At 47.2% G+C, this 26,412-nt stretch overlaps 1 protein-coding gene across 1 annotated transcript in view; it reads left to right on the top strand.

The window, feature by feature from the left end:
* The first annotated feature begins 1,242 nt into the window (after positions 1 to 1,242).
* The window catches only part of slf2 (SMC5-SMC6 complex localization factor 2), a 154,777-nt gene continuing 129,607 nt past the window's right edge, over positions 1,243 to 26,412 (top strand). The window contains exon 1 of the mRNA XM_072479571.1: positions 1,243 to 1,445. Within this exon, the coding sequence (XP_072335672.1) occupies positions 1,411 to 1,445 (35 nt within the window). The 5' untranslated portion in view covers positions 1,243 to 1,410. The remainder of the gene's footprint in view (positions 1,446 to 26,412) is intronic.

The raw sequence follows: 26,412 nt of genomic DNA, 5'->3' as shown, positions 1-26,412 counted from the left end.
AACTATGAACGGTTAGACGCTGACAAGTGCAGAGAACCAGGGACCTTGGAGTGCATGTTCATGGGATACTTGCCTTTATTAGCCAAGGCGTAGAATATGAGAGCAGGGAGGTCATAATGGAACTATATACGATGCTCACTAGGTCACAGCTAGAGTCGTGTGTAGTTCTGATGGCCACACTATAGGAAGAATGTGATTGCATGAGAAATCACCAGGATGTTGCCTGGTCTGGAGCTTTTTGGCTATGAAGAGGCTGGTTTGGGTGGGGTTATAGGGTGGCACGGTAGCACAGTGGTTAGCACTGTTCCTTAACAGTGCCAGGGTCCAGGTTCGGCCCGTGGCTGCGTGGGTTTCCTCCGGATGCTCCGATTTCCTCCCACAAGTCCCCAAAAGATGTGCGGTTAGGTGAATTGGTGATTCTGAATTCTCCCTCTGTGCACCCGAACAGGCGCCGGAATGGGGCGACTAGAGGATTTTCACAGTAATTTCATTGCAGTGTTAATGTAAGCCTACTTGTGACACAAGTAAAGATTATTATTTTTATTTTCATTTTCCTTAGGGCAGGGAAGGATGAAGGACGGGGAATTCATTGATGTAAGAAATGTTTCCCCTTTGTAAAGTTGTCAGTAACCAAGGGGCATAAATTTAAGGTCATGGGCAGGAGATTCAGAGGGGATTTGAGGGAAAGCTTTTTCACCCAGAGAGGGGTGGAAGTCTGGAACTCACTGCCTGAAAATATGGCACAACATTTAAGAAACATTTAGATGAGCACTTGAAATGCCATATTTCACAATGCTATGGATCAAGTGCTGGAAAATGGGATGAGAGTAGATATGTGTGTGCATGTTCTCCTGTTACAAGCACGATTTGGAGCAGAGGAGGAAATAATATAAAATAAATCCTAACAATATCAAATAAATCCTAATGCTGGGATAGAACGGAGGTGACAGATGCATTTCTCTTTGCAAAGAATAGTTAAGGTAAAATTGTTGTTAAGAATGTGTGTGTGAGAAAGTTTGTGCAGTTTGGTGGCTGTGCCAGAGCGCTCTGGCAGGGCAGGCCGCCGTGCATTGTGGGTTTTGTAGTCCAGCCTCCCTCTCACACCGCCTGCCGCACGGTGGCAGCCTCGACCGCAGGGACTACAGTTCCCAGGAGGCCCAGCGCCGGGCTCCCCGCCCCCCCGGGTCACAGGGATGGCAGTTTGAACCCGCTCCCCGCACCCCCCCCCCCGCCCCCCCGCGCCAAAACACACCGCAAAGCGGCTGAGGAGAAGGAGATCTCAGTAGGCCCGGCCAGGAGGAGAAGGAGAAAACACAACACAGCACGGGCTGGGAGAGCTGACAGAATGCAGCAGCGGCGGCGCGGCCTTTCCCGCTCACAGAGGCCGCAGCAGCGGCTGGAGGAGCTGCCATGAAACAGCGCAGAGTCCTCACTCTCGGCCCAGGGTAAGTAGGCAGCCCGGCTTCCACACTGCCCCCCCTCCTTCCCCCCCTCTCCTCTCCCTCCTCTCCCCCCCTCCCTCCTCTTTCCCCCCTCACCCTCCTCTTCCCCCCCTCTCCCTCCTCTCCCCCCCTCCCTCCTCTTTCCCCCCCCCTCTCCCTCCTCTTCGCCCCCCGTGCCCCCTCGCCCCCGTGCCCCCTCGCCCCCGTGCCCCCTCGCCCCCGTGCCCCCTCGCCCCCGTGCCCCCTCGCCCCCGTGCCCCCTCGCCCCCGTGCCCCCTCGCCCCCGTGCCCCCTCGCCCCCGTGCCCCCTCGCCCCGTGCCCCCTCGCCCCCGTGCCCCTGTGCCCCCTCGCCCCCGTGCCCCCTCGCCCCCGTGCCCCCTCGCCCCCGTGCCCCCTCGCCCCCGTGCCCCCTCGCCCCCGTGCCCCCTCGCCCCCGTGCCCCCTCGCCCCCGTGCCCCCTCGCCCCCGTGCCCCCTCGCCCCCGTGCCCCCTCGCCCCCGTGCCCCCTCGTCCCCGTGCCCCCTCGCCCCCGTGCCCCCTCGTCCCCGTGCCCCCTCGTCCCCGTGCCCCCTCGTCCCCGTGCCCCCTCGTCCCCGTGCCCCCTCGTCCCCGTGCCCCCTCGTCCCCGTGCCCCCTCGTCCCCGTGCCCCCTCGTCCCCGTGCCCCCTCGTCCCCGTGCCCCCTCGTCCCCGTGCCCCCTCGTCCCCGTGCCCCCTCGCCCCCGTGCCCCCTCGCCCCCGTGCCCCCTCGCCCCCGTGCCCCCTCGCCCCCGTGCCCCCGTGCCCCCTCGCCCCCGTGCCCCCTCGCTCCCGTGCCCCCTCGCTCCCGTGCCCCCTCGCTCCCGTGCCCCCTCGCCCCCGTGCCCCCTCGCCCCCGTGCCCCCTCGCCTGCCGCCCTCCTTGCCCCTCGCCCTCCTCGCCCCTCGCCCCCCTCGCCTGCCGCCCCCCTCGCCTGCCGCCCCCCTCGCCTGCCGCCCCCTCGCCTGCCGCCCCCTCGCCTGCCGCCCCCCTCGCCTGCCGCCCCCCTCGCCTGCCGCCCCCTCGCCTGCCGCGCCCCTCGCCTGCCGCGCCCCTCGCCCCTCGCCTGCCGCTCCCCTCGCCTGCCGCCCTCCTCGCCCCTCGCCTGCCGCCCCCCTCGCCTGCCGCCCCCCTCGCCTGCCGCGCCCCTCGCCTGCCGCGCCCCTCGCCTGCCGCGCCCCTCGCCTGCCGCGCCCCTCGCCTGCCGCGCCCCTCGCCTGCCGCGCCCCTCGCCTGCCGCGCCCCTCGCCTGCCGCGCCCCTCGCCTGCCGCGCCCCTCGCCTGCCGCGCCCCTCGCCTGCCGCGCCCCTCGCCTGCCGCGCCCCTCGCCTGCCGCGCCCCTCGCCCCTCGCCTGCCGCTCCCCTCGCCCCTCGCCTGCCGCTCCCCTCGCCCCTCACCTGCCGCTCCCCTCGCCCCTCACCTGCCGCTCCCCTCGCCCCTCACCTGCCGCTCCCCTCGCCCCTCACCTGCCGCTCCCATCGCCCCTCACCTGCCGCTCCCCTCGCTCCCCTCGCCCCTCACCTGCCGCTCCCCTCGCCCCTCACCTGCCGCTCCCCTCGCCCCTCACCTGCCGCTCCCCTCGCCCCTCACCTGCCGCTCCCCTCGCCCCTCACCTGCCGCTCCCCTCGCCCCTCACCTGCCGCTCCCCTCGCCCCTCACCTGCCGCTCCCCCCTGCCCCCCTTCGCTTCCACCCTCTAACCACTTGACCATTTATTGATTTGGTTCTCTATTGGCTGTCCTTTCTCCCTCAATGTGCTCATTTGTTCCCTCTGTGTCTCCTGAGGATTATGTTCTGAAGTAAGACATTAAGCTGGTGTTGTGTAGCAGGCTTCTGTTCTTGGTGCTGTTTGCTAATCAGCCGAGGGAAAGGATCCAGCTATGAAACAAATACAATGTGCTCCCGCCACAATACTTCCTGTAATTGGCTAACAGTATCACTGAGTCCTGGGCTAAGCTGGAGTTTAAAACTTATGACGCATAGGCAGAGGGAGCCACTCCTTTACACGTGACATCTAGCAGGATGGAAAAAAACAACATTATTTGGTCTCCATGTAAATAAATAACATTTTTAAAAAGATTCTGTAATTCAGAAAAACTATAATAATAACAATCTTTATTGTCGCAAGTAGGCTTACATTAACACTGTAATAAAGTCACTGTGAAAAGCCCCTAGTCGCCACATTCTGGCACCTATTTGGATACACACGTGGAGAATTCAGAATGTCGCAATTACCCAACGTCTTTTGGGACTTGTGGGAGGAAACCCACGCACACACGGGGAGAATGTGCAGACTCCGCACCAACAGTGACCCAAGCCGGGAATCGAACCTGGGACCCTGGCACTGTGAAGCCATACTGCTGACCACTATGTTACCGTGCTGCCCTCGATGCATTGTTTTTCTTGCCCTTGGTGCCATTGACTTGGAGGAACAGTAGCTTATTCGCAAACTTTGCAAAGCCTTTTTAGTTTTGAATAGATTATTTTTTAATATAAATTTGAAGTACCCAATTCTTTTTTTCCCCAATTAAGGGGCAATTTAGTGCAATCCACCGACCGTGCACATCTTTGGGTTGTGGGGGTGAGAACCACGCAGACACGGGGAGAATGTGCAAACTCCACACGGACTGGGATTGAACCCGGGTCCTCGGCACTGTGAGGCAGCACTGCTTACCACTGCGCCACTGTTGGTTTTGAATAGATTCTAAGATCTTGTTTTTACACACCAAATATCAAATTGTTTGCCTAGGAAAAGCTAAGTTAAGGGTATTGCTGAACGGGTGATGTTTGAGATCTGTTGAAAAGTTTATAAAAAATTGTCAATCTCTTTGTAAGCTAGAAGCCTGTGAATGCCTGCATTTCAAGTGAGTGTTATGTCCGCTGTGGTGTGTAAGTAAATATTGCCAAATAAGTGTTTTTTGAATTGTAATCAAACAAATCTATGAAAGGCAACAGTGCCAAGCTCATACTGTTAAATGTTATTGGTTGTCACATACTGCGCTTTTCATTTTCAACCAGAGCTTGAGATTTTATATGAGGGATATTTGCATGTGATGAAGGTACTATTGTGACACTGAGCAGGTGTAAAGTTTTGAAGCAGTCTATAGTTTCCGGATGTGATATTGAAATTAATCTTCACTGCACTTCCTATACAAAAGTGTGTTTAAACGGAAGTGATTCTGTTATCCTGTTTAATGTTGACTTGAATGCAGCAATGCAAATGGTTCAATACAATGAAATCATAGTGCGTTGAAGTGCTGGGTGTTAGAAGCAGTTGGTAGTTCAATTCTCCCAATTATGCTGAACTATGAGTTAAGGATAAGCTGTAATATACTGTCTTAATCAGTACGGTAGCACAGTGGTTAGCACTGTTGCTTTACAGCTCCAGGGTCCCAGGTTCGATTCCCGGCTTGGGTCACTGTCTGTGCGGAGTTTGCACGTTCTCCTTGTGTCTGCGTGGGTTTCCTCCGGGTGCTCTGGTTTCCTCCTGAAAGATGTGCTATTAGGTAATTTGGACATTCTGAATTCTCCCTTTGTGTATCCGAACAGGCTTTCCACAGTAACTTCATTGCAGTGTTAATGTCAGCCTACTTGTGACAAAGATTATTATATTATTATACTCACCATCAGCAAATGTGTCCTCTGGTCAGTTTTGAACTTCATGTCTTTGCAAAACTCTAGGTCATTGGAAATCGACCAGGTGTGGGGACCGTGGTCAATTATTGTCCTCTTTAGTTGAGACACACTGAAGCCAATTGTAGTTCAGTCACCTTTGTGGTAATCAACTAACCCAACAGTAAGATGTGATCATGTCTTGAGTGCCAAAAAGCTGCAGTGGAGAAAAATTCAAGGCCTAATTAAAATCTAGGCCCTGGAGCCTCTCTGGTCACAAAGGTGAAAGCCACGTACCTTTTAACTACTCGCGTTTATCACAAACTGCTGATATTATCAATCCCTGGTGTTCTGAGCCAGGTTTTATCTGTCAGCGATGCAACAGTGGTTTAAAGAGTTCTTTTTGAACCTTGTCTCCAAGTTCAAACAAGTTACGTAATTGTATTTGGAACATAGTGACACTGTTGTGGCACATGGGTGTTAATTCTGGAAGAAGTGCAGGTGATTTCACATACATTTGTGGCGAAATCTTAATTAGAATGAGTTTGAGCACCGTCATAAGTGGAAACCATTTCAGGTCCATCAACATCTGCAAACTTTAAAAAAAATTAGGGTATTGTAAGAATCTCGGGCAACCACTGGTCCCCTTGAACTGAGAAACCGGACTTTAACCTCCGAAACTGTAAAATGGACACCTTTCTTGGCCAAATTTTTCCCAGCAAGCTTGGCTTGCAGGGCTGTCTGTGAGTGTGAAAGGAATGTTTGCAGCAACCCTGGGCAGCATGGCAGCATTGTGGATAGCACAATTGCTTCACAGCTGCAGGGTCCCAGGTTCAATTCCGGCTTGGGTCACTGTCTGTGCGGAGTCTGCACATCCTCCCCCTGTGTGCGTGGGTTTCCTCCGGGTGCTCTGGTTTCCTCCCACAGTCCAAAGATGTGCAGGTTAGGTGGATTGGCCATGATAAATTGCCCTTAGCGTCCAAAATTGCCCTTCGTGTTGTGTGGGGTTACTGGGTTATGGGGATAGGGTGGAGGTGTTGACCTTGGGTAGGGTGCTCTTTCCAAAGGCCGGTGCAGACTCGATGGGCCGAATGGCCTCCTTCTGCACTGTAAATTCTATGAAACCCCCCCTGGACTTACAACTCATCAGTAGACAGACAGCACTAATTGGATCAGCAAAGGACACAATGGAAATACTAATAGCCCTGAAACTCCCCCAGCCAAGAAACAATGTGTTGGTAAGAACTCCTTACATATGATAATGACCTTGTGTCCATCGGAGCTGAAAAACCCATCAGCATAATCAGGTCATAATGGCAGCAATCTTGAGCGAATGGCAGACTCGAAAATCCCATCTTCTTAACGAGGTGTGGAAGACTGCGATCTCCCAGGACAATGGAGCGGGCAGGAAGCAGTTTACCCTGGAGGGAAACTGCCCGGAGACTGGAGCTAGCTACCTGGACCTATCAGGAGAAGGGGCGGGACCTGCGGGAACTTTGAAATGCTAACTGACATGCTCACACAAAAGAAGCTGGACTGGAGCGAAAAAACTTGGATTTTGGACTATAAAAAGGGTGGTAAAACGGCCATTCGATCTCTTAGGATCTTCTGCTCGTGCTGAACTCTCTGCTCCTACAACATCAGCCTTGGATTGTAAGTATCCCGCAGCAGCTTGCGAAGCTCCCGGGACTAGTATACTGGTTGAGGCTTTGGGGAAAGGGGGTGCATGCTCCTATTTTGTCCTTTTAAAAGATTGCTAAAATTGTGTATGTAAGTTTTATGTTGTGCTGCGATAGTATTCCTTCCATAGTAATAGTCATTCAAGTATAAGATAATTGTGTGTTTTCTGTATTTGGTGGTGGTTGATCTTGGCAATTAATAAATATGTGTTTGGATTTTGGAATTGGAGTCTGTCTCAATTCCTTCAATCCCTCACCAACGAGCTCTAGCCAAGTCACTCTATTAAAATACTCCTTACCATAAATCCGGTGTCGAGAACTGAGGGAAATCCCTGGGCGATTCGAACCCGCTCACTCAGGAAAGGCTGCCAGGTACAGGTGGGCAGAGGTTTTCCTTTCCTCTCTCTCGTTGGGGCGCTGCTCAGGTGAAGCAGGCGCAGGTGGTAGCGAATCCACTGGTGAGAGAGAGAATCACCCGGGCAGTGGTGGGGCTTGGACGACGGGGTGCCAAGCCTGGTAGAAGCTTACGGGGGTGGAGGTAAAAGGGGATCCTGCTACAGTATTCAATTATTTTTTTCCCAATTAAGGGCAATTTAGCGTGGCCAATCCACCTACTATGCAGACATCTGCAAACTACAGCTTCTGCATCGTGTTTTAGTGTGAGCCTTTCATTTGAGAGCTCTTTAAAGAATAGTTGTTCATTTGTCGGTGTCATATTTCCAGCAAGTTCACTGCTGTGGGCCTCCACCTCCTGTGTTGGGTTTACACCTTCCACACAAGCCACACACATCCACTCTTCTGCATCTGTCATTTGTTTTCCCCTCTGCTGCCCCCTCCAATGTTTTTTGTCAGTCTCCCCCTCCAGTCACTGGTTCTGTCTACTGTCTGTTCGAATGATGTGACCAAAGCATCTTTTTCGTTGATCTGCACTAATTTCCTCCCTTCAGTCATTTGCAGCACTCCTTATTCGTCTTTTTGTCTGTGTGCAATACGCAGAACATTGTCATGTGTCCACACCACAAACGCTTATCAACAGTCTCTTTGTTGTTCATTTCTCCAGGTCTTTTAACACAAAATGACAAAAAACTCAGCATTCTTTCCCTTGGATTCAGGTTCAGTTCAATACAACTCAGGACATTATAATTTGTGATCTCTTTACACCTCTTTCTATTACATTTTTAGTCTTTTAACTTCACTATCAGCATGACAATGCAGAGCTGAAATGTTTTTCTGGAGGTTAGAAACTTTCTCTTTCAGCCTTTCTGAAACCTTTCTACTGAGAGTCTGCTTTTTATCACATTTTGTTTCCAATTAAGGAGCAATTTTAGCGTAGCCCATCCACATACCCTGCACATTTTTGGGTTGTGGGAGTGAGACCCAGCAGGCACGGGGAGAATGTGCAAACTCCACGCGGACAGTGACCCGGGGCCGGGATTGAACCCGGGTCCTTGGTGCCGTAGGGCAGCGGTGCTAACCACTGTGCCCCCGTGCCACCCTTGCTTTTTATAACTCTTACCTATTTCTCTTTTCTGGTTTCTGATGTGGATTGGTGTGTTTTACATTTGATCTGAAACACACTTGGCTGGATTCTCCGCACCATGACGCTGAAATTGCAGCCGGTGGCGGGGCGGAGAATCCAGGTTGATGTTGAAATCGTGGCCGGCGCCGGTTCGGCGATTCTCCGGGCACCGAAAAGCATCACCGGGGAGCACGCTGTGCCGCTGGGAGCCATTGCCAGAGGCCTGCTCCGACATCCTCCGCCCCCAACCGGCCGAGTTCTCGACAGCGTGGAACTAACCTGGTATTACCGGTCAGGATACTTGCGTGGCGGCTGCGGACTCAGTCCGTGGCTGTCCTGGTTTGGGGCGGGACGATTGGAGGCCAAGAGGCCTTATAGGCGGCCCGGGAGTGTTTGTGCAGGGTGTGAGGGTCGGGCGCGTGGCCGATCGGGGGGTCCAGCTCTGCGGTCTGATTCCGCCATGGAGCATGGCTGAGCCGTGCACATACCCGGAATGTGCGGGGGCCCGTATCTGCAACAAGAGCTGCGAGATTTACTCCAGGTCCCTGCTAGCCCCCTGCAGGGCTAGAATCAGTTTTCCCAGGATGTTCAGGAGTAAAACTCCACTGTTTTGACGCCAGCGTGGGGACATAGTCTCAATAATGGAGAATCCAGCCCACTATGTTTAATTTAAAAAAAACAGCACTGTTTGAGTTCTTACTTTGGGTACTGCACTTGCACTCTCTTGGTTAGAGTGGTTTGAAGGGGCAGTGCGGTGGCGCAGTGGGTTAGCCCTGCTGCCTCACGGCGTCAGGGTCCCAGGTTCGATCCCGGCTCTGGGTCACTGTCCGTGTGGAGTTTGCACTTCCTCCCCACGTTTGCATGGGTTTGCCCCCACAATCCAAAGATGTGCAGGCAGGGTGGATTGGCCACACTAAATTGTCCCCACTAAATTGCCCCTTAATTGAAAAAAAAATGACTTTTAAATTTACTCTAAATTTAAAAAAAAGAATGTGGTTTGAACTATGCCAATGTTTTTAATGCATCGAACAATTTAAAGTAATCAGTAAAGCCATTTAATTTGTTTCAATTTTAATTAAAATGAGGAAATAGAACATCTCTTTGCAATACAACTTGTATTTGTATGGCACCTTGAACATAATGAACATTCCAAGGCACCTCATAGGAGCCAAGGTTTGGCACCGTACCACAGAGAATTTACTGCAGGTACCTTTTTGAGGTAGGTTTTAAAGCAGATCTTTTTCTTTAAATTTAGAGTACCCAATTTTTTTTCCAATTAAGGGGCAATTTAGTGTGGCCAATTCACCTAACCTGCACATCTTTGGGTTGTGGGGGTGAAACCCACGCAGACATGGGGAGGACGCACATCTTTTGGAGCTGGTTTAGCCCAGTGGGCTAAACAGCTGGCTTGTAATGCAGAACAATGCCAGCAGCGCGGGTTCAATTCCTATACCAGCCTCCCCGAACAGGTACCGGAATGTGGCGACTAGGGGCTTTTCACAGTAACTTCATTGAAACCTACTTGTGACAATAAGTGATTATTATTAAAGGAAGAAAGAATGGCAGAGGCGCAAAATAGGTGTAGAAAGGGAATTCCAGAGCTTCGAGCCTTGATAGTTGAAGGCCCGGCTACCAATGGTGAAGCGATTAAAATTGAGGGGTGCTGAAGAGGCCAGACTCTGAGAAGTGCAGCAACCCAGAGGTTGTGGAGTTTAAATAGGTTACCAGATAAGGAGGGTAAAGGTCAAGGATGGGTTCAAGAACAAGAAAGCGGCTTTTAAAATCAAAACGTTGCTTAACTGGAACTGGTTTAGCACAGTGGGCTAAACAGCTTGCTTGTAATGCAGAACTAGGCCAGCAGGGTGGGTTCAATCCCCGTACCGGCCTCCCAGAACAGGCGCCGGAATGTGGCGACTAGGGGCTTTTCACAGTAACTTCATTGAAGCCTACTTGTGTTGGGTGGGGTTACTGGGTTATGGGGATGGGGTGGAGGTGTGGGCTTGGGTAGGGTGCTCTTTCAAAGAGCTCGTGCAGACTCGATGGGCCGGGTGGCCTCCTTCTGCACTGTAAATTCTATGATAGCTTCACATCCTTTTCATAATGTGGAGCCCTGACTACTCTCAGTACTTAGTGTGGTCTAACCAAGATTCTGTACCAGTTGAATGCATTTCAATTCTCTCTGTCTCTTAACAAACCTGTTTTTTTGTTTTTGTAATATCCTGCTTAACCTGTGTTGTTGCAACTAATCATTTATGTACTTCTGTTATAACTAGATAAATAGCTTTTCTGCCCTTTTGCTTGTTAGTTATATAATATGATAAGCCCTGATGTAATTGACTTGAATGCAAGCTGAACTAGAGGTTCAAGTTATGAAGTAACACATTTAACTAAAACAAATGCATTATGCAGGACCATGGTTTTGAAATTGAGTCCTTTGGTACCTGCCATTTTTGAAACCAGTGTTTTCTCTTCTGTCGCTGGATCAGTTTGATACTTGCTTCTGAGTCGAATATCCCATCCCGCTCCTGATTTTGAGCACAAAAATTCAGACTGACACTGCAGGGTACTGAGGGAGTGCTGCACTGCGAGAGGTACTGTCACTCTGATGAGGCATTAAACTGACTATAACCACTGTCTCAGGTGGATGTTAAAAAACCTCGTGGCTCTATTTTGAAAAAGAGCAGGGGAGCTCTGGCCAATCCTCAATCAACATCACAAAAACAGGTTATCTGGTCAATATCAGATTGCATTTTATGGAAGCTGACTGTGCAAAGGAGCTGCTGCGTTTTCTGCATTACAATAATAACAACATTTCCAAAGTCTTTCATTCACTGTAAAGTGCTTTGTGGTGTCTGCTAATATTAAAAGTCTTTACACAAGAAAATTGGGTCCTGGCTCATCAAAGGAGAGTTATTTTTCTTGCAATTTAAAACTAAAAGTTCAGTGAAATGTTCCCCCTGTTTCCTATTCCATTTCACAAAGAACTTTCTAATTAATGCACTTCACAGTAACTTTTGAAGAAAAATATTTTTTATTCTCTTTCACATTTTCTCCCAAATTGACACCCACCAACAATAAACAATAACAAATATGTCAATCCCCATATCAATAACAACAATCCCATCCTCTCCCCAAACCCCAAACATTAGCCCGCATGTTCACATAAACAAATGACAAAAAGGAATCGCCCATAGTCGCCATTAACACACACCACCCACCCCCCCCAACTAATGTTCGATGTTATCCAATTCCTGAAAGTGCATGATGAATAATGTCCATCAATTGTAGAATCCCTCCATCCTTCCCCTCAGTTCAAACTTAACCTTCTCAAGAGTCAAAAATTCCAACAGGGCCCCCGCCACACCAGGGCACAGGGTGGGGAGATTGCTCATCAACCCATCAGGATACGCCTTCGGGCGATCAATGAGGCGAAGGCTACAACATCTGCCTCTGCACCCATTTCCAACCCAGGCTGGTCCGACACCCTGAATATGGCCTCCTGGGGGCCTGGGTCCAGTTTCACGTGCGCCACTTTAGAAATTAAATTGAGCTAAAAACCTCATTCCAGTAATCCTCTGCCTTTGGACAGGACCAAAACATATGAACGTGATTAACGGACCCCCCCCCCCAACGCTCACGCACATCTGCTAAGAATAGGCTCATCCTCGCCCTCGTGAGGTCTGCTCTGTATACCACCTTTAGCTGTATCAGCCCCAACCTCGCACACGAGGTGGAGGCATTCACTCTCCGGAGCACCTCACACCAGAACCCCTCCTCCATATCCTCTTCCAACTCATCCTCCCACTTGGCTTTGATCCCTTCCAGTGGTGCGTTGTCCTAGAACATAGAACATCGCAGTACAGGCCCATCGGCCCTCGATGTTGCGCCGACCTGTGAAACCACTCTAAAGCCCATCTACACTATTCCCTATTGTCCATATGTCTATCCAATGACCATTTGAATGTCCTTAGTGTTGGCGAGTCCACTACTGTTGCAGGCAGGGCATTCCACGCCCTTACTACTCTCTGAGTAAAGAACCTACCTCTGACATCTGTCTTATATCTATCTCCCCTCAATTTAAAGGTATGTCCCCTCGTGCTAGACATCACCATCCGAGGAAAAAGGCTCTCACTGTCCACCCTATCCAATCGTCTGATCATCTTGTATGCTTCAATTAAGTCACCTCTTAACCTTCTCTCTAACGAAAACAGCCTCAAGTCCCTCAGCCTTTCCTCATAAGATCTTCCCTCTATACCAGGTAACATTCTGGTAAATCTCCTCTGTACCCTTTCCAATGCTTCCACATCCTTCCTATAATGCAGCGACCAGAATTGCACGCAATACTCCAAATGCGGCCGCACCAGAGTGTTGTATAGCTGCAACATGACCTCATGGCTCCTAAACTCAATCCCTCTACCAATAAAAGCTAACACACCGTACGCCGCCTTAACAACCCTCTCAACCTGGGTGGCAACTTTCAGGGATCTATGTACATGGACACCGAGATCTCTCTGCTCATCCACACTGCCAAGAATCTTACCATTAGCCCAGTACTCAGTCTTCCTGTTATTCCTTCCAAAATGAATCACCTCACACTTTTCTGCATTAAACTCCATTTGCCACCTCCCAGCCCAGCGCTGCAGCTATGTCCCTCTGTAACTTGTAACATCCTTCCGCACTGTCCACAACTCCACCGACTTTAGTGTCATCTGCAAATTTACTCACCCATCCTTCTACGTCCTCCTCCAGGTCATTTATAAAAATGACAAACAGCAGTGGCCCCAAAACAGATCCTTGTGGTACACCACTAGTAACTGGACTGCAGTCTGAACATTTCCCATCAACCACCACCCTTTGTCTTCTTACAGCTAGCCAATTTCTGATCCAAACTGCTAAATCACCCTGAATCCCATGCCTCCGTATTTTCTGCAGTAGCCTACCATGGGGAACCTTATCAAACGCTTTACTGAAATCCATATACACCACATCAACTGCTTTACCCTCATCCACCTGTTTGGTCACCTTCTCAAAGAACTCTTCCAAAATAGCTCCGTAAACCGCTGACACTACCTCCTTTTCCAGTCCCCCTGTCGTCAGTACCTCCTCCAGCAATGTGGAGGCCGGCTCCACCGGGAAGCTCTGTATCTCCTTTCTGGCAAAATTTCGAACCTGTCTGTATCTCAACATTTCCCCCTGCTCCAGCCCATACTTCGCTTCCAGTTCCTTCAGACCTGCAAACTGACCCCTAAGAAACAAATCTTTTAGTATCTTAATACTTCACAGTAACTTGAATGAATGCATTTTACAGTAACTTAATTGCAGTGTTTTTTTTAAATATAAATTTAGAGTACCCAATTCATTTTTCCAATTAAGGGGCAATTTAGCGTGGCCAATCCACCTACCTTGCCACATCTTTGGGTTGTGGGGGCGAAACCCACGCAAACACGGGGAGACTGTGGAAACTCCACACGGACAGTGCCCCAGAGCCAGGATCGAACCTGGGACCTCGGCGCTGTGAGACTGCAGTGCTACCACTGCGCCACCATGCTGTCCTCATTGCAGTGTTAATGTAAGCCTGCTTCTGGCACTAATAAAGATTATTATATAAAGTTACTGTGAAAATCCCCTAGTCGCCACATTCCAGCGCCTGTTCGGCTATACAAAGGAAGAATTCAGAATATCTAAATTACCTCACATTAAGAGCAATTTAGCATGGCCAATCCACCTAACCTGCACGTTTTTGGACTGGTAGGAAACCGTAGCACCCGGAGGAAACCCACGCAGACACGGGGAGAACGTGCAGACTCCGCACAGACAGTGACCCAGTGGGGAATCGAACCTGGGACCCTGGCGCTGTGAAGCCACAGTGCTAACCACTTGTGCTACCGTGCTGCCCAATGATGTTGGTTGAGGGGAAAGTATTGGCCAGGCTGTGGGAGAACTCCCATTCACTTCAATTGATGTGCTGTTGGGTAATTTGGACATTCTGAATTCTCCCTCCGTGTACCTGAACAGGCGCCTGAGTGTGGTGACTAGGGGAATTTCACAGTAACCTCATTGCAGTGTAAATGTTAGCCTGCTGTGACAATAAAGGTTATTATTAATATAGTGTCATGAAATATGTCATGTCCTAAAAGGAAAATGAAGCCTCGGCTTAATGTTTCTTCCAGTCGGCATGCACCTGCTATATAAAAATTCTTTCATGCTATGCGGTTGTTGCTGGGTAGGCCAGAATTTATTGCTCATCTTTAATTGTCCTCGAGAAGGAACTGGTGAGCTGCTGTCTTGAACAGCTGCAGTCCATTTGGTGTAGGTACACCCACAGTGCTGTTAGGGAGGGAGTTGAAGATTTCTTTTTATAAATTTAGAGTACCCAATTCATTTTTTCAAATTAAGGGGCAATTTAGTGTGGCCAATCCACCTACCCTACACATCTTGGGTTGTGGGGGTGAAACCCACGCAAACACTTTGAGAATGTGCAAACTCTACACGGTCAGTGACCTGGAGCCGGGATCGAACCTGGGACCTCGGCGCCATGAGACTGCGGTGCTAACCACTGTGCCACCGCGCTGCCCTACGCTTTAGATTTACTCTGTCCAATTAGCTCTCCCTCTTTCCTGAAAGTACTAACTCAGCTGTTGAATGATTTAACAGGATTAAATAACTTTACATAATTTTCAAGTGTGTGTGAGAGCAGCTGCCATAAGTCAACAGGCTCTCTGATTATAAGCTTATTGATAGCTGAGTCCAAATTAGTCTCGTTTGCCATTTACTTCAATGTACTTACGAGAATGATTCAACGGACAATATCAATAAGTTTTCAAATGTCTGTCTTGTTTTGAAACTTATCAAGTGACTGAAATGGCAGTGATAATCGACAGTGGGTACTTCTAGCTTCTGATTGGCCCAATGTCACCCCATGCATGTGATGCACCCTTCTGAAGACGTCACTTCCTCTTTCTGGTTGAAATTCTTGTTTTATCTGTGAAAAGTATTCTATGCTGGTTGTTTGTCCCATGAAACCTGCATCAATTAATTTCACTGAAGCCTTTCTGTGCCTTTTGTGGTTAGTGAATCATGTTGGAGCAAAATCCATGTATTTCATGTTGTGGCACATGTCTATATTGATGTGAGATTTGCAATGGCAGTTGGTTAATTTAGCCAGTGTCCTTATGTAGTTTGTCACTGCGAGACGAGAAGAGAAAGGTACAGAAGTAGGCAATATGGTCCGTTGAGCCAGCTCCACCATTTAGTACAATCAAAGCTGATCTTGGAGTTTCAACTCTACTTTCCCGCCTGCTCCCCTGAAACCATAAATCTGTCTACTCTGCCTTAATTGCTTTCAATAATACATCACCAAGACCCTCTGCAGTAGAGAATTCAAAGATTCACAACCCTTTTTGAGTAAATAAATATTTCCTCATCTTTGTCCTAAATGATCGATCTGTTTTCCTGAGACTGTGACCCCATGTTTTGGATTCCCTCGCCAGTGGAAACAACTTGGGTGTCGAGGCTTGCAGAAGATGGAGGCGCCAGTGGCGGGATAGCAGCATATGTACAGAGCTGTGAGATTTTGATGTTAGTTGATATGATGGTGGCCTGCTGGCATTGCTCTGATACATCCCCTGAGACTCAAATGTTTTCTCTTCAGCCCTTGCAAATGTTGGATGTTTAGAGGAAGATGTGTTTGAGCAGCCCTGTTTTGGCAGTATATTTGCGACACATGGCATTCTTTCGTGGCATCTTATTAACTTTGCACCAGTTCCGATATCCCCTTCGGGAGGTGTTATTACTGCCTGTGAATATTATTGAACCAGGGGATAGTATTGGGTAGAAGAGCAGCAGTGAGCATTATCAGTTGTGGGAGAACTTTGAGGAGATAGCTGCCTCTCCCCAGAAGTTTGTGGGGCTAAGCTGAGATGTAGGAGGGCTTATGCTCTTGAAGATCAACGATTGGGCAGCATTGTAGTCTTGAAGTGCAGGTTATGGAGACAGTCCCTTATCATGTGCGGATGCTGGAACCACTGAACCTGCAACAAAATGTGGCAGATATGCCATGACATGAAGAAGAGCCTGGTAACTGTTGCAGTCAAGAAGGTGAACGCAGCCTCCAAACTTCAGGAAGAGAGCAAACAAGCTGTTGACATTTCTGTGGTGGCAACAGTGACTGCTTCCTTGGGTGACAGTTTCTTCTGTGATGGAGATCAAGCTTGCCGCAGAATTCGGTTTAGAATAAGGACAAGTATAAGTAGCAGAAATGAATACACCAAGTATTTTAATTCAAAGTGGAATAAAAGGTCTTTCAAAAATCACCATTTGCTGCAAGAAACTTTAGCTGACCTCAAGATCATTAAGCCATTCCAGACAAATGTGGGATGAGGAAGATCCTTGAATTGACAGCCCGTAAATTCTTTTCAATTACCTTCCTGCAATTATAACAAAGCTAGACTGTGGGAAGAACATTCTAAGATAGCAGACCAAAATAAATTAACAAATTCCTTCCGTAGCTATATAACTTTTGACACTTGATAACGCCCTTCGGAATAGTGTTTAACAACATCTATATATCTAAGAAACGTGACATTGAAAATAGACAGAAGTAGAAAAATCTCTTAAACAACTCCCTGTCCAACCATATATCTTAGTCACCTGACATTCAAGCAGACACTGAGATCATTAAAGCACATAATGTTGATAAAACAACAGACCTGACCAGTTGGCTATAGGAAATTAGCCAACATTAAGTGATAAGATAACAGAAAAACCCTTCACTAAATAGGAGAAATTATCATAGATTTTACAGTGCAGAAGGAGGCCATTCAGCCCATCGTGTCTGCACTGGTGCTCTTGGAAAGAGCACCCTACCCAAGGTCAACACCTCCACCCTATCCCCATAACCCAGTAACCCCACCCAACACGAAGGGCAATTTTGGACGCTAAGGGCAATTTGTCATGGCCAATCCACCTAACCTGCACATCTTTGGACTGTGGGAGGAAACCGGAGCACCCGGAGGAAACCCACGCACACACTGGGAGGATGTGCAGACTCCGCACAGACAGTGACCCAAGCCGGAATTGAACTTGGGACCCTGGAGCTGTGAAGCAATTGTGCTATCCGCAATGCTACCGTGCTGCCCTGATTAATTATGTATAAAGAGAGGGGCATTTTTGGCAGAACTGGTATCTCACTCCCTCCTGGAGTGGATCAAAGCTCTGTTCTTCAACTTGCCTCGTCAAACAAACGCCAAGTTGTTTTTGTAAGTATGAGTCTATTAAACTTCTTAGAAATGTATTAGAAATTGATATGAGATATTTTAGGATTTTCCATGTTTAGATTTCATAGATTATATAGAATTTACAGTGCAGAAGGAGGCCATTCGGCCCATCGAGTCCTCACCGGCTCTTGGAAAGAGCACCCCACACAAGTCCCCACCTCCACCCTATCCCCATAACCCAGTAACCCCACCCAGCACTAAGGGCAATTTTGGACACTTAAGGGCAATTTATCATGGCCAATCCACTTAACCTGCACATCTTTGGACTGTGGGAGGAAACCGGAGCACCCGGAGGAAACCCACGCAGACACGGAGAATGTGCAGACTCCGCACAGACAGTGACCCAAGCCGGGGATCGAACCGAACTGGCGCTGTGAAGCCGCAGTGCTGTTTTAAATTTTTTTTAGAGTACCCAATTATATATTATTTTTTCAATTAAGGGGCAATTTAGCATGGCCAATCCACCTAACCTGCACATCTTTGGGTTGTGGGGGTAAATCCCACGCAGATAAGGGGAGAATGTGCAAACTCCACACGGACAGTGACCCAAGGCCGGGATTCGAACCCGGGTCCTCCGCGCCGTAGTCCCAGTGCTATCCACTGTGCCACATACCGCCCTGAGCCACAGTGCTAACCATTTGTGCTACCGTGTGCCCACCAAAGGACTGTTAACTTTTTTAATATCCTTAACAGGTAACTAAGAACTGCTAATCAATTTATATTTTTAACTCTGCAATTCTGTATGTATCAATTGAGAGTATTTTATAATAAAAAATACCATTATTAGTGGGTTTCACCTCCTCAACCCAAAGATGTGCATGTCAGGTGGATTGGCCACGCTAAATTGCCCCTTAATTGGAAAAAAAAATAACTGGCTACTCTAAATTTAAAAAAAAAATACTATTGTTAGAAATTAAACTGTGTAGCTTTACTCTCAAGTTTTAGATCCTAGACACTCATTTAGGAAGTCTTTTAAAAAAAATATATACTTTATTCAAATTTTTCGGCCAAACAAAACAATACAAAGGTTTTCCCTTTTTTACAACAATAAAACAATATAAATAACAGTGACCGTTTTAACAAGTAAATAAATAATATATAAACTAAATGGCAACTGCCATAACAAAAATAATAACTCCAGATAATAAAATCAAACAATCCAATATACATAACCAAGTACTAATATCTGAACAAAAAACACCCCTGAGGAACCACCCGAGCCCCCCCCCCCCCCGGTTGCTGCTGTTACCTTCCCATTTCCTTTATCGTTCTGCGAGGTAGTCAATGAACGGTTGCCACCGCCTGGTGAACCCTTGAGCCGAACCCCTTAGCGCGAACTTTATCCGTTCTAGTTTTATAAACCCTGCCATGTCATTTATCCAGGTCTCCACGCCCGGGGGTTTGGCTTCCTTCCACATAAGCAATATCCTTCGCCGGGCTACTAGAGACGCAAAGGCCAAAACATCAGCCTCTCTCGCCTCCTGCACTCCCGGCTCTTCTGCAACCCCAAATATAGCCAACCCCCAGCCTGGCTCGACCCGGACCCCCACCACCTTCGAAAGCACCTTTGCCACCCCCACCAAGAACCCCTGCAGTGCCGGGCATGACCAAACATTTAGGAAGTCTTAAATGACAAGGAAACACGACTGACCGAGGTAGAGGGATTTAGTTATGAGTGATGTACCTGAACTTCTTCCACGAGAAAGTAACTGAAATCATGTTTGGCTGTTTAAGACTCAGAAAGGCACCCTCACCTCGTGAGAGCTATTCTGAGTCTTGGGAGAGAAACAGATTTCCCTCTTTTGGTGGCTTAACCTAAATAATAGGTTTGTAATCTGGGTCCGGTGTACCTAAATCTGTCACATTTCAAGTGCCTTAACTGCTGTTGCAAAATCATGGAAGAAGCAGTCGAAACATATGTTGTAGACTCTTGTATGTTTGTATTTATCTAGCCTGCCCGAGAACCATTTGCCTCTGTTGTGGGAAAAATCAACCATTTCAAGAGTCAGACTTGCTGTGATCAGATAAATGCAGTTTTATTGTTACACGAAGCTTCGGGAGAAAGCGTACATACCCTGCAGTACAGTAGCCAGCCTTTCTCTCAGTTTGAAAGGCAGTCATTCATTTTATACTTTGGGTTCACAATGAGCCCAGATACAAAACAATTATCACCTTGTTATCTTTAAACATTTTATAGATTGTACAACGCTATCACAATGAGCCTAGATACAAAACAATTATCACCTTGTAATCTTTAAACAGCCACTTCGGATTCATAATGAGCCCAGATACAAAACAATTATCACCTTGTTATCTTTAAACATTTTATAGATTGTACATCGCTATTTGTAAGCATTTTGCCATTTACACATGGCCACAGTCAAAGAGATTTAACAGGTTACAGGCAGCAGCAGGAAGGTAGTATCAATTGTCCCTTTGTTTTAGGAAATGGCCCAAGACGTTCGTATTAGCATATCATTGTGTACACCTTGGCTGAAGTCAGCTTTATTCAAGTGGTGTCCCGCATTTATATATTTCTTAATTTTCCTGTCTGGCTCCCTTTGTCCTGGATCTGTTCCTATCTGTCCTACTGGCACCCCGCTGGATTCCAGGCATCAGTTATGTCTGCTTTATTCTCTGTGTTGCCATCTTGTGTGTCAGGCAGCCATCTTCTGTGCCAAGTGTCCTTTTGAACCATTTCCCACTTCAGCCTCTATCCCATTTCACATTGCAGGCCACCTCCAAACATCACCCAGAAAAGGCTGAGCAACATAATCCAAACAGTAGAGCAGCTTGTGGAGTGACCAGGTGGCATTGTGCAGTACATTGCCTGTGATTCCCAAGGTTCTTTCATCCTGGTTGATTTGCATCTCTCAGCTCCCTCAAAAATTGGGGAAATCGAAAACCATGCCAACTCATCCAGCCAGTGTTCTACCGTGATTTCTGTGGCTATATGTCCGCATTTGCGCAGCGTTAGTCCCTCTACGGTAAGCGGTGCACATTGCCATGTCAATATTAGCACTTGGGGCTGTTAGTGCTGTGTCTTGTTTGAACAGGGGGCATGTTAGCATGGCGTCTCTTGCCTGAACTGCAAGATGTATTAATGCTGTAAATCATCCGGTTTGTTGTTGCTTGAGTTGGTGCTGCGTTTCTTGTCTGAACTCTGGGGTGCGTTAGTGCAAGTTGTCCAAACTCTTGAGGTGTCACTAGGCATTGGTTGTTAAGCAGAGCTTGAATGCAGCACTGCTTGCCTCTAACCTCACTGACAAAATTATACTTGCACGCAGTGTCCAAGTACATCCCCACTTTCTTGTGTGGTCTGTACTGTGGTGGACGCTGTTCCCCATATTTTAAAAAATAAATTTAGAGTACCGAATTATTTAGCGTGACCAATCCACCTAATCTGCACACCTTTAGGTTGTGAGGGTGAAACCCATGCAGACACATGGAGAATGTGCAAACTCCACACGGACAGTGACCCAGTGCCGGGATCGAACCCGGGTCCTCAGTGCCATAGACAGCAGTGCTAACCACTGCGCCAACGTGCCACCCCACTGTTCCCATGTGCATGTTCTTTAAATAAACACTCTATCCCCGGCCAACAATGCAAGATAGCCGATAAAAGCCATCTTCACATGAGCAGGAATCAAATGACATCACTGCTGGAAGCTGAAGCCTGGGATTCCGAATGACACAAGGTGGAAAATGAGAAGCAATATAGTCTAATGCTTGCAGAAACGTACAATACATTTGGTGTACTGGGATAGTGAATTTTAGAAACACTGACCAACATAAAATATTCCACAGGGAAAAGATTTTAGTTTACTGTCTGCAGATTCTGCCCTTCAAACCCCTGTAAAAGGAGTTTTCAAAATCCATCAGTCACTCCAGGATAGAAATTCACAACATTCTATCCTCCTGTCCGAGACAGTGATGTCTGCAAATGAACCCTGCTGCACATTGCCTCCCCACTATAAAGATGGCAGCCGTTAACTGGGGCTAACCATCAGCATACAACTGTGTGTGCCATGGTGTTGGCAGCAAACCTTTGCCTCAAATAAATGAATAATACCTCTTGTGACTGCACTGGTGATGTTCAAGGGGCAGAGAGAAACACCTTATGGTGTTATGGTAAGATCTTCATGGTTTAGAAATGCTGCCTAGTGTCAGAAGCTGTATTATCCAATCCCTCTGGACCTTCAATTATGTGTTCTGCAAGTAAAGTGTGGCTCTGGCTAATTTGTGCGCTCTCAATTTTATCGTGATGGGAAAATCAGCTGTATCAATCTGGAAAAACTCCGGGATTGAGTGGTTCATTTGGCTGTAGAATTTTGCGGTTTTTGAGATTGTGTAGATGGCATGTCACAGATTCTTTCCAAATGATTTAATTTCATTATAGAAGTTTAAAAAACAGATTAAACATCCTGAGTTGAATAAAATATCTGCAGTATGTATGCTATATAGACTACAAATTTGCTCCCGCCTTTGAAGTGTACTCAAATATTCTGTTCTCAATCTTCTCTTAATCTTTCTACCATTTGAAAAATTTCATGTTATGAGGCTGATGATTCTCACTCACTGTTCATTATCCCTCCAATGTGTTCCCAAATTAAATCCTTGCCTGATCTATCAAGTGGAATCAATGTTTTCATGTTTAACAAAGCTGCAACCATCCTCTTTGGCTTCTGTCAGTATGTGTGCCTCCAGTTAGGCTTCCTACTTGTTTTTTCTGCTCATTTCACAACTGTTTTGAAACATTGCACCCATCCCATGTTGCTAACTTTTGGTTGGTTGAATTGGCTCTGTTTTATAACCTTTGCTCTAGAGTCGGCAGGTATCTTTATGATACCGCCATGAGGTTCAAGTAATGATCAATAACTCAACACACCAATTAGTAAGATTCAGATCAATACACATTTATTATACACAGTAAATCGCTACTCATGCATGACCTCTACTTTCTAGGCTATTTCTATAACTAACAGGCCTATACTTGGCTTCGGACTGGCCCACCAGATCAGGGGAACAAATTACCTTTTGTTCGGGTTCTGAGTCTGCGGGATTCAAAAGCTGGTATGGAATGATAGCTAGGAGCGTCTATCTCGTAGCGAGCGTTGACTTGAGACTTACTTGGTTGGCGGCCGCTGAACAGTTCACTCTCAGGGGATGCTTCGTGTTGCTGAGTGACCCTGTCAAGAAGGACGATTTGAACTTGGGGGCTTTACTTTATAGTCCCCAAGGGCTTCCCGCCTTTCGGGGCGGACCCCGTACCTGGTTTCAAGTGATTGGACTTCGTTCCAATCGCTTGTTTCGATTTCTCCAATACTGGAGCTGTTCTGTGATTGTTGGGCGATCTTTAAGTGTCCGTTAACCTCTTTTGTGTTGACTCCTGCTGGTGCCGAGGAGTCTGGCTTGGCTTTGTTTACCTTAAATGTTTCGATTGTTCCCAGGGATCGCTCATTACTATGTAGATGGCTGCTACATTACTATGCAGATGGCTGCTTGTATCGATGCTGTCTGGGTTTCTGCAGAGTCTAATACACAGTAAACTTGCACCTGCTAGTTTTTGCCTGTGTTGGCTGAATTTCCCTTCAGCCTTTGCGGTTCTCCATTTTAAGTCGGGAAGTGGCCAACTTGGGTGGCTACACCCAACACAAAAACTGCACTTTTACTGATCTTCCCGGACAAATTAAGTACCAAAATGTTTGCACTTTTCAAATCCATCCACAATCACTGATTTAATAATTTAAGGACAGTGGAGAATTGTGAGGTGTGACTCTTTACTTGCCATGAGTAGGTCTGTTGACATCGCTGTGACAAATATTTGTATGCACTAAATGTATTTAAGTTGAGAAAGAGAGTGCTTTCATGTGAATCCTGATGGGGTGAGTTTCTTTCCCCCAGTGTCTCACTCTTGGATCTGCTTCTGTCAAGCAGCAAAATGACTGTACAGACTTCACTGCCTTGATCAGGACTTGTACTCGAGAATAAGTTTGAGGTAAACTAGTGATAACTCGTGGATCTATTATGACAGTATAGAATCCCTATAGTGCGGAAGGAGGACGTTTGGCCCATCGAGTCTGCATCGACCATTCAAAAGAGCACTGCCTATAGTCCCAATCCCCACCCTATTCCCCTAAGCCTGTAACCCCACCTATCCTTTGAACACAACGGAGCAATTTAGCATGGCCAATCTACCTAAACAGCACATCTTTGAGGAAACCGGAACACCCGGAGGAAACCCACACAGTCACCGGGAGAACGTGCAGACTCTGCAGAGTCACCCAAGGTCGAAAGTGAACTGGGTTCCTGGTGCTTTGAGGCAGCAGTGCTCACCACTGTGCCATCCTGAATGAGGAAGTTCTTTTGATGCAGGGAAATGACATCTAATTTTTGAGTTATTGTGTGCAAATGAAGAGCATGGAATGTGGAAATTCAAAGCACAAAGTTTTACCATTTTTTAGAATGGTTACCAATTACTGCCGTGTTGAGAGAGAAATGATTTGTGGTGCAAGTGTGGCAGATGTTTAATTCCTGCGATAGCAGACGCCTAGAATCAGCCTTTGTAATTTGGGTGTGGGATGAACAAACGGTATTCACTTCCTGACAATGAATTGCTGTGAAAAGGCACATTGTCAATATGAAATTTTTTTTACAGCTTGGTTTAAAATGGATAATTGCTGGTGATCTCCGTTAGTGGATGCCGTTGTGTTATGTAAAATGTGTAGTTTTGGATAATTCATCATGTTACTGGAGTCTGACCAACTATCAGTTGCTTCCTCCAGTTTCTCAATGCCAGTGCTAAACTGCTGCTTTGTTTTTCAGTTGTTAACTGGATTAAGATAATGAGAATAAGGTCGAACTGTTGGCAGGCACTTTATAAAATAATTTTTTCACATTGCTCAAATGTAATGTTCAAAATCAGTCCTTTGAATCTCCAACTGCAGTTTGAATTGAAGTTTAAGAAGTTCCAGTTGTAGTGGAAGCAAAAATAAAAGTATGTGGCTGTAATATAATTAGATATTTAAAAATATATATATTTTTATTCTCTTTTTCACATTTTCTCCCAAATTTACACCCAACAATAAACAATAATCAGTAACGAATGTAATGTTAATCCCCATATCAATAACACCAATCCCATCATCCCACCAAACCCCAAACAGCCCGCATGTTAACATAAACAAATGACCAAGAGGAATCCGGAATCACCCATAGTCACCATTAACACACACCACCCTCCCTGCCCCCAGCCCTCCCAGCCCCCAACCCCCCTAATGTTCAATGTGATCCAATTCTCGAAAGAGCATAATGAATAACGCCGATGAATTGTGGAATCCCTCCATCCTTCGCCTCAGTTCAAATTTGACCTTTTCGAGTGTCCAGAATTCCAGCAGGTCCCTCGCCACGTCAGGGCACAGGGTGAAGGGGTTGATCTCCACCCTAACAGGATCTGCCTTCGGGCCATCAAAGAGGCGAAGGCTACAACATCTGCCTCCGTGCCCATTTCTAAGCCCAGCTGGTCCGACACCCCGAATATGGCCTCCTGAGGGCCCGGGTCCAGTTTGATGTGCCCCACTTTAGAGATTACCCTAAACACCTCCTTCCAGTAATCCTCCAGCTTTGGACAGGACCAAAACGTATGAATGTGGTTTTGCCCCCCCCCCCCCCCCCAACGTTCACATACATCTACCCCCTCAAAGAGCCAGCTATATAATTAGTTTTTTAATGGAATAAGCCTGTATATGTGTTCTATTACTGCTCACCTGAGGATACTACTTATGTGCATGTAGAATATAAATGTCAATGTATTTAACACCATCTACCTCTGCAAGGAAAGTGGTCAATGTTGCAATGGTTTATTTTCTGTAATTCACTTTGAGTAAGGGGAAAAAGATTTGTGTAGCCCTTTTGCACCATTACGAGATATTCCAAAACACTTAAATTTTTTTTTTTTTACAATACCCAATTCATTTTTCCAATTAAGGGGCAATTTAGCATGGTCAATCCACCTACCCTGCACATCTTTGGGTTGTGGGGGCAAAACCCACCCCAACACGGGGAGAATGTGCAAACTCCACACGGACAGTGACCCAGAGCCGGTATTGAACATGGGAACTTGGTGCCGTGAGGCAGCAATGCTAACCACTGCGCCACTGTGCTGTCCACCATAACACTTAATGACTAGTGAAGTACTTTATTTTTTTAAGTGTAGCCGTTACTGTAAAGCAGGAGATGTTTGAGCAGCATTGTGCAAATCCAGGAGTGGATCAAGGCAAAGGAGTAAGTCAGTTAGCAGTGTTTGGACGGGTTGTGTTGTGCGTGGCCACATTGCTTCTATAGTTTCTCAGTTGGAATATGTTAAAGATGTGTATTCTTTCTAAATTTGGAAACCACGATGAAGGATGAAAATCCCAGGTTGAGAAGAGGCAAAGAGTTGTGATTAGATGGCTTTGGTTTTCAAAGCATGATTATTCTAAGAAAATGGAAAGGAGTTTCTATGTTACTGATGTTGGGAATAGAATGAGTTGGAATGTAACATGGTTTTTCAAAATGCGACCTGTGGGCCACAGGTGGATGTTGGAATGGGCTATGAAAGATCGGTCGCGCCATTACTGCGGTGGTCCTGATCGCGGGAGAAGCGCTCAGCCGGCGCTACCAGCTACATTGAGAATAGCAGCTGCTGCTACCTTTCAAATCAAAATAAATTAGCCTTTAAAAAAAAAAAAAAAAAAAATTAAAAAAATTTAGAGTACCCAATTGTTTCCAATTAAGGGACAATTTAGTGTGGCCAATCCACCTACCCTGCACATCATTGGGTTGTGGGGGTGAAACCCATGCAGACACGGGGAGAATGTGCAAACTCC

This window comes from Scyliorhinus torazame, chromosome 16 (genome assembly GCF_047496885.1).
Source record: "Scyliorhinus torazame isolate Kashiwa2021f chromosome 16, sScyTor2.1, whole genome shotgun sequence".
NCBI classification, from domain to species: Eukaryota; Metazoa; Chordata; class Chondrichthyes; order Carcharhiniformes; family Scyliorhinidae; genus Scyliorhinus; species Scyliorhinus torazame.
The sequence above is the reverse complement of the archived record's forward strand: the minus strand, read 5'-3'. Positions and strand labels throughout refer to the sequence as shown.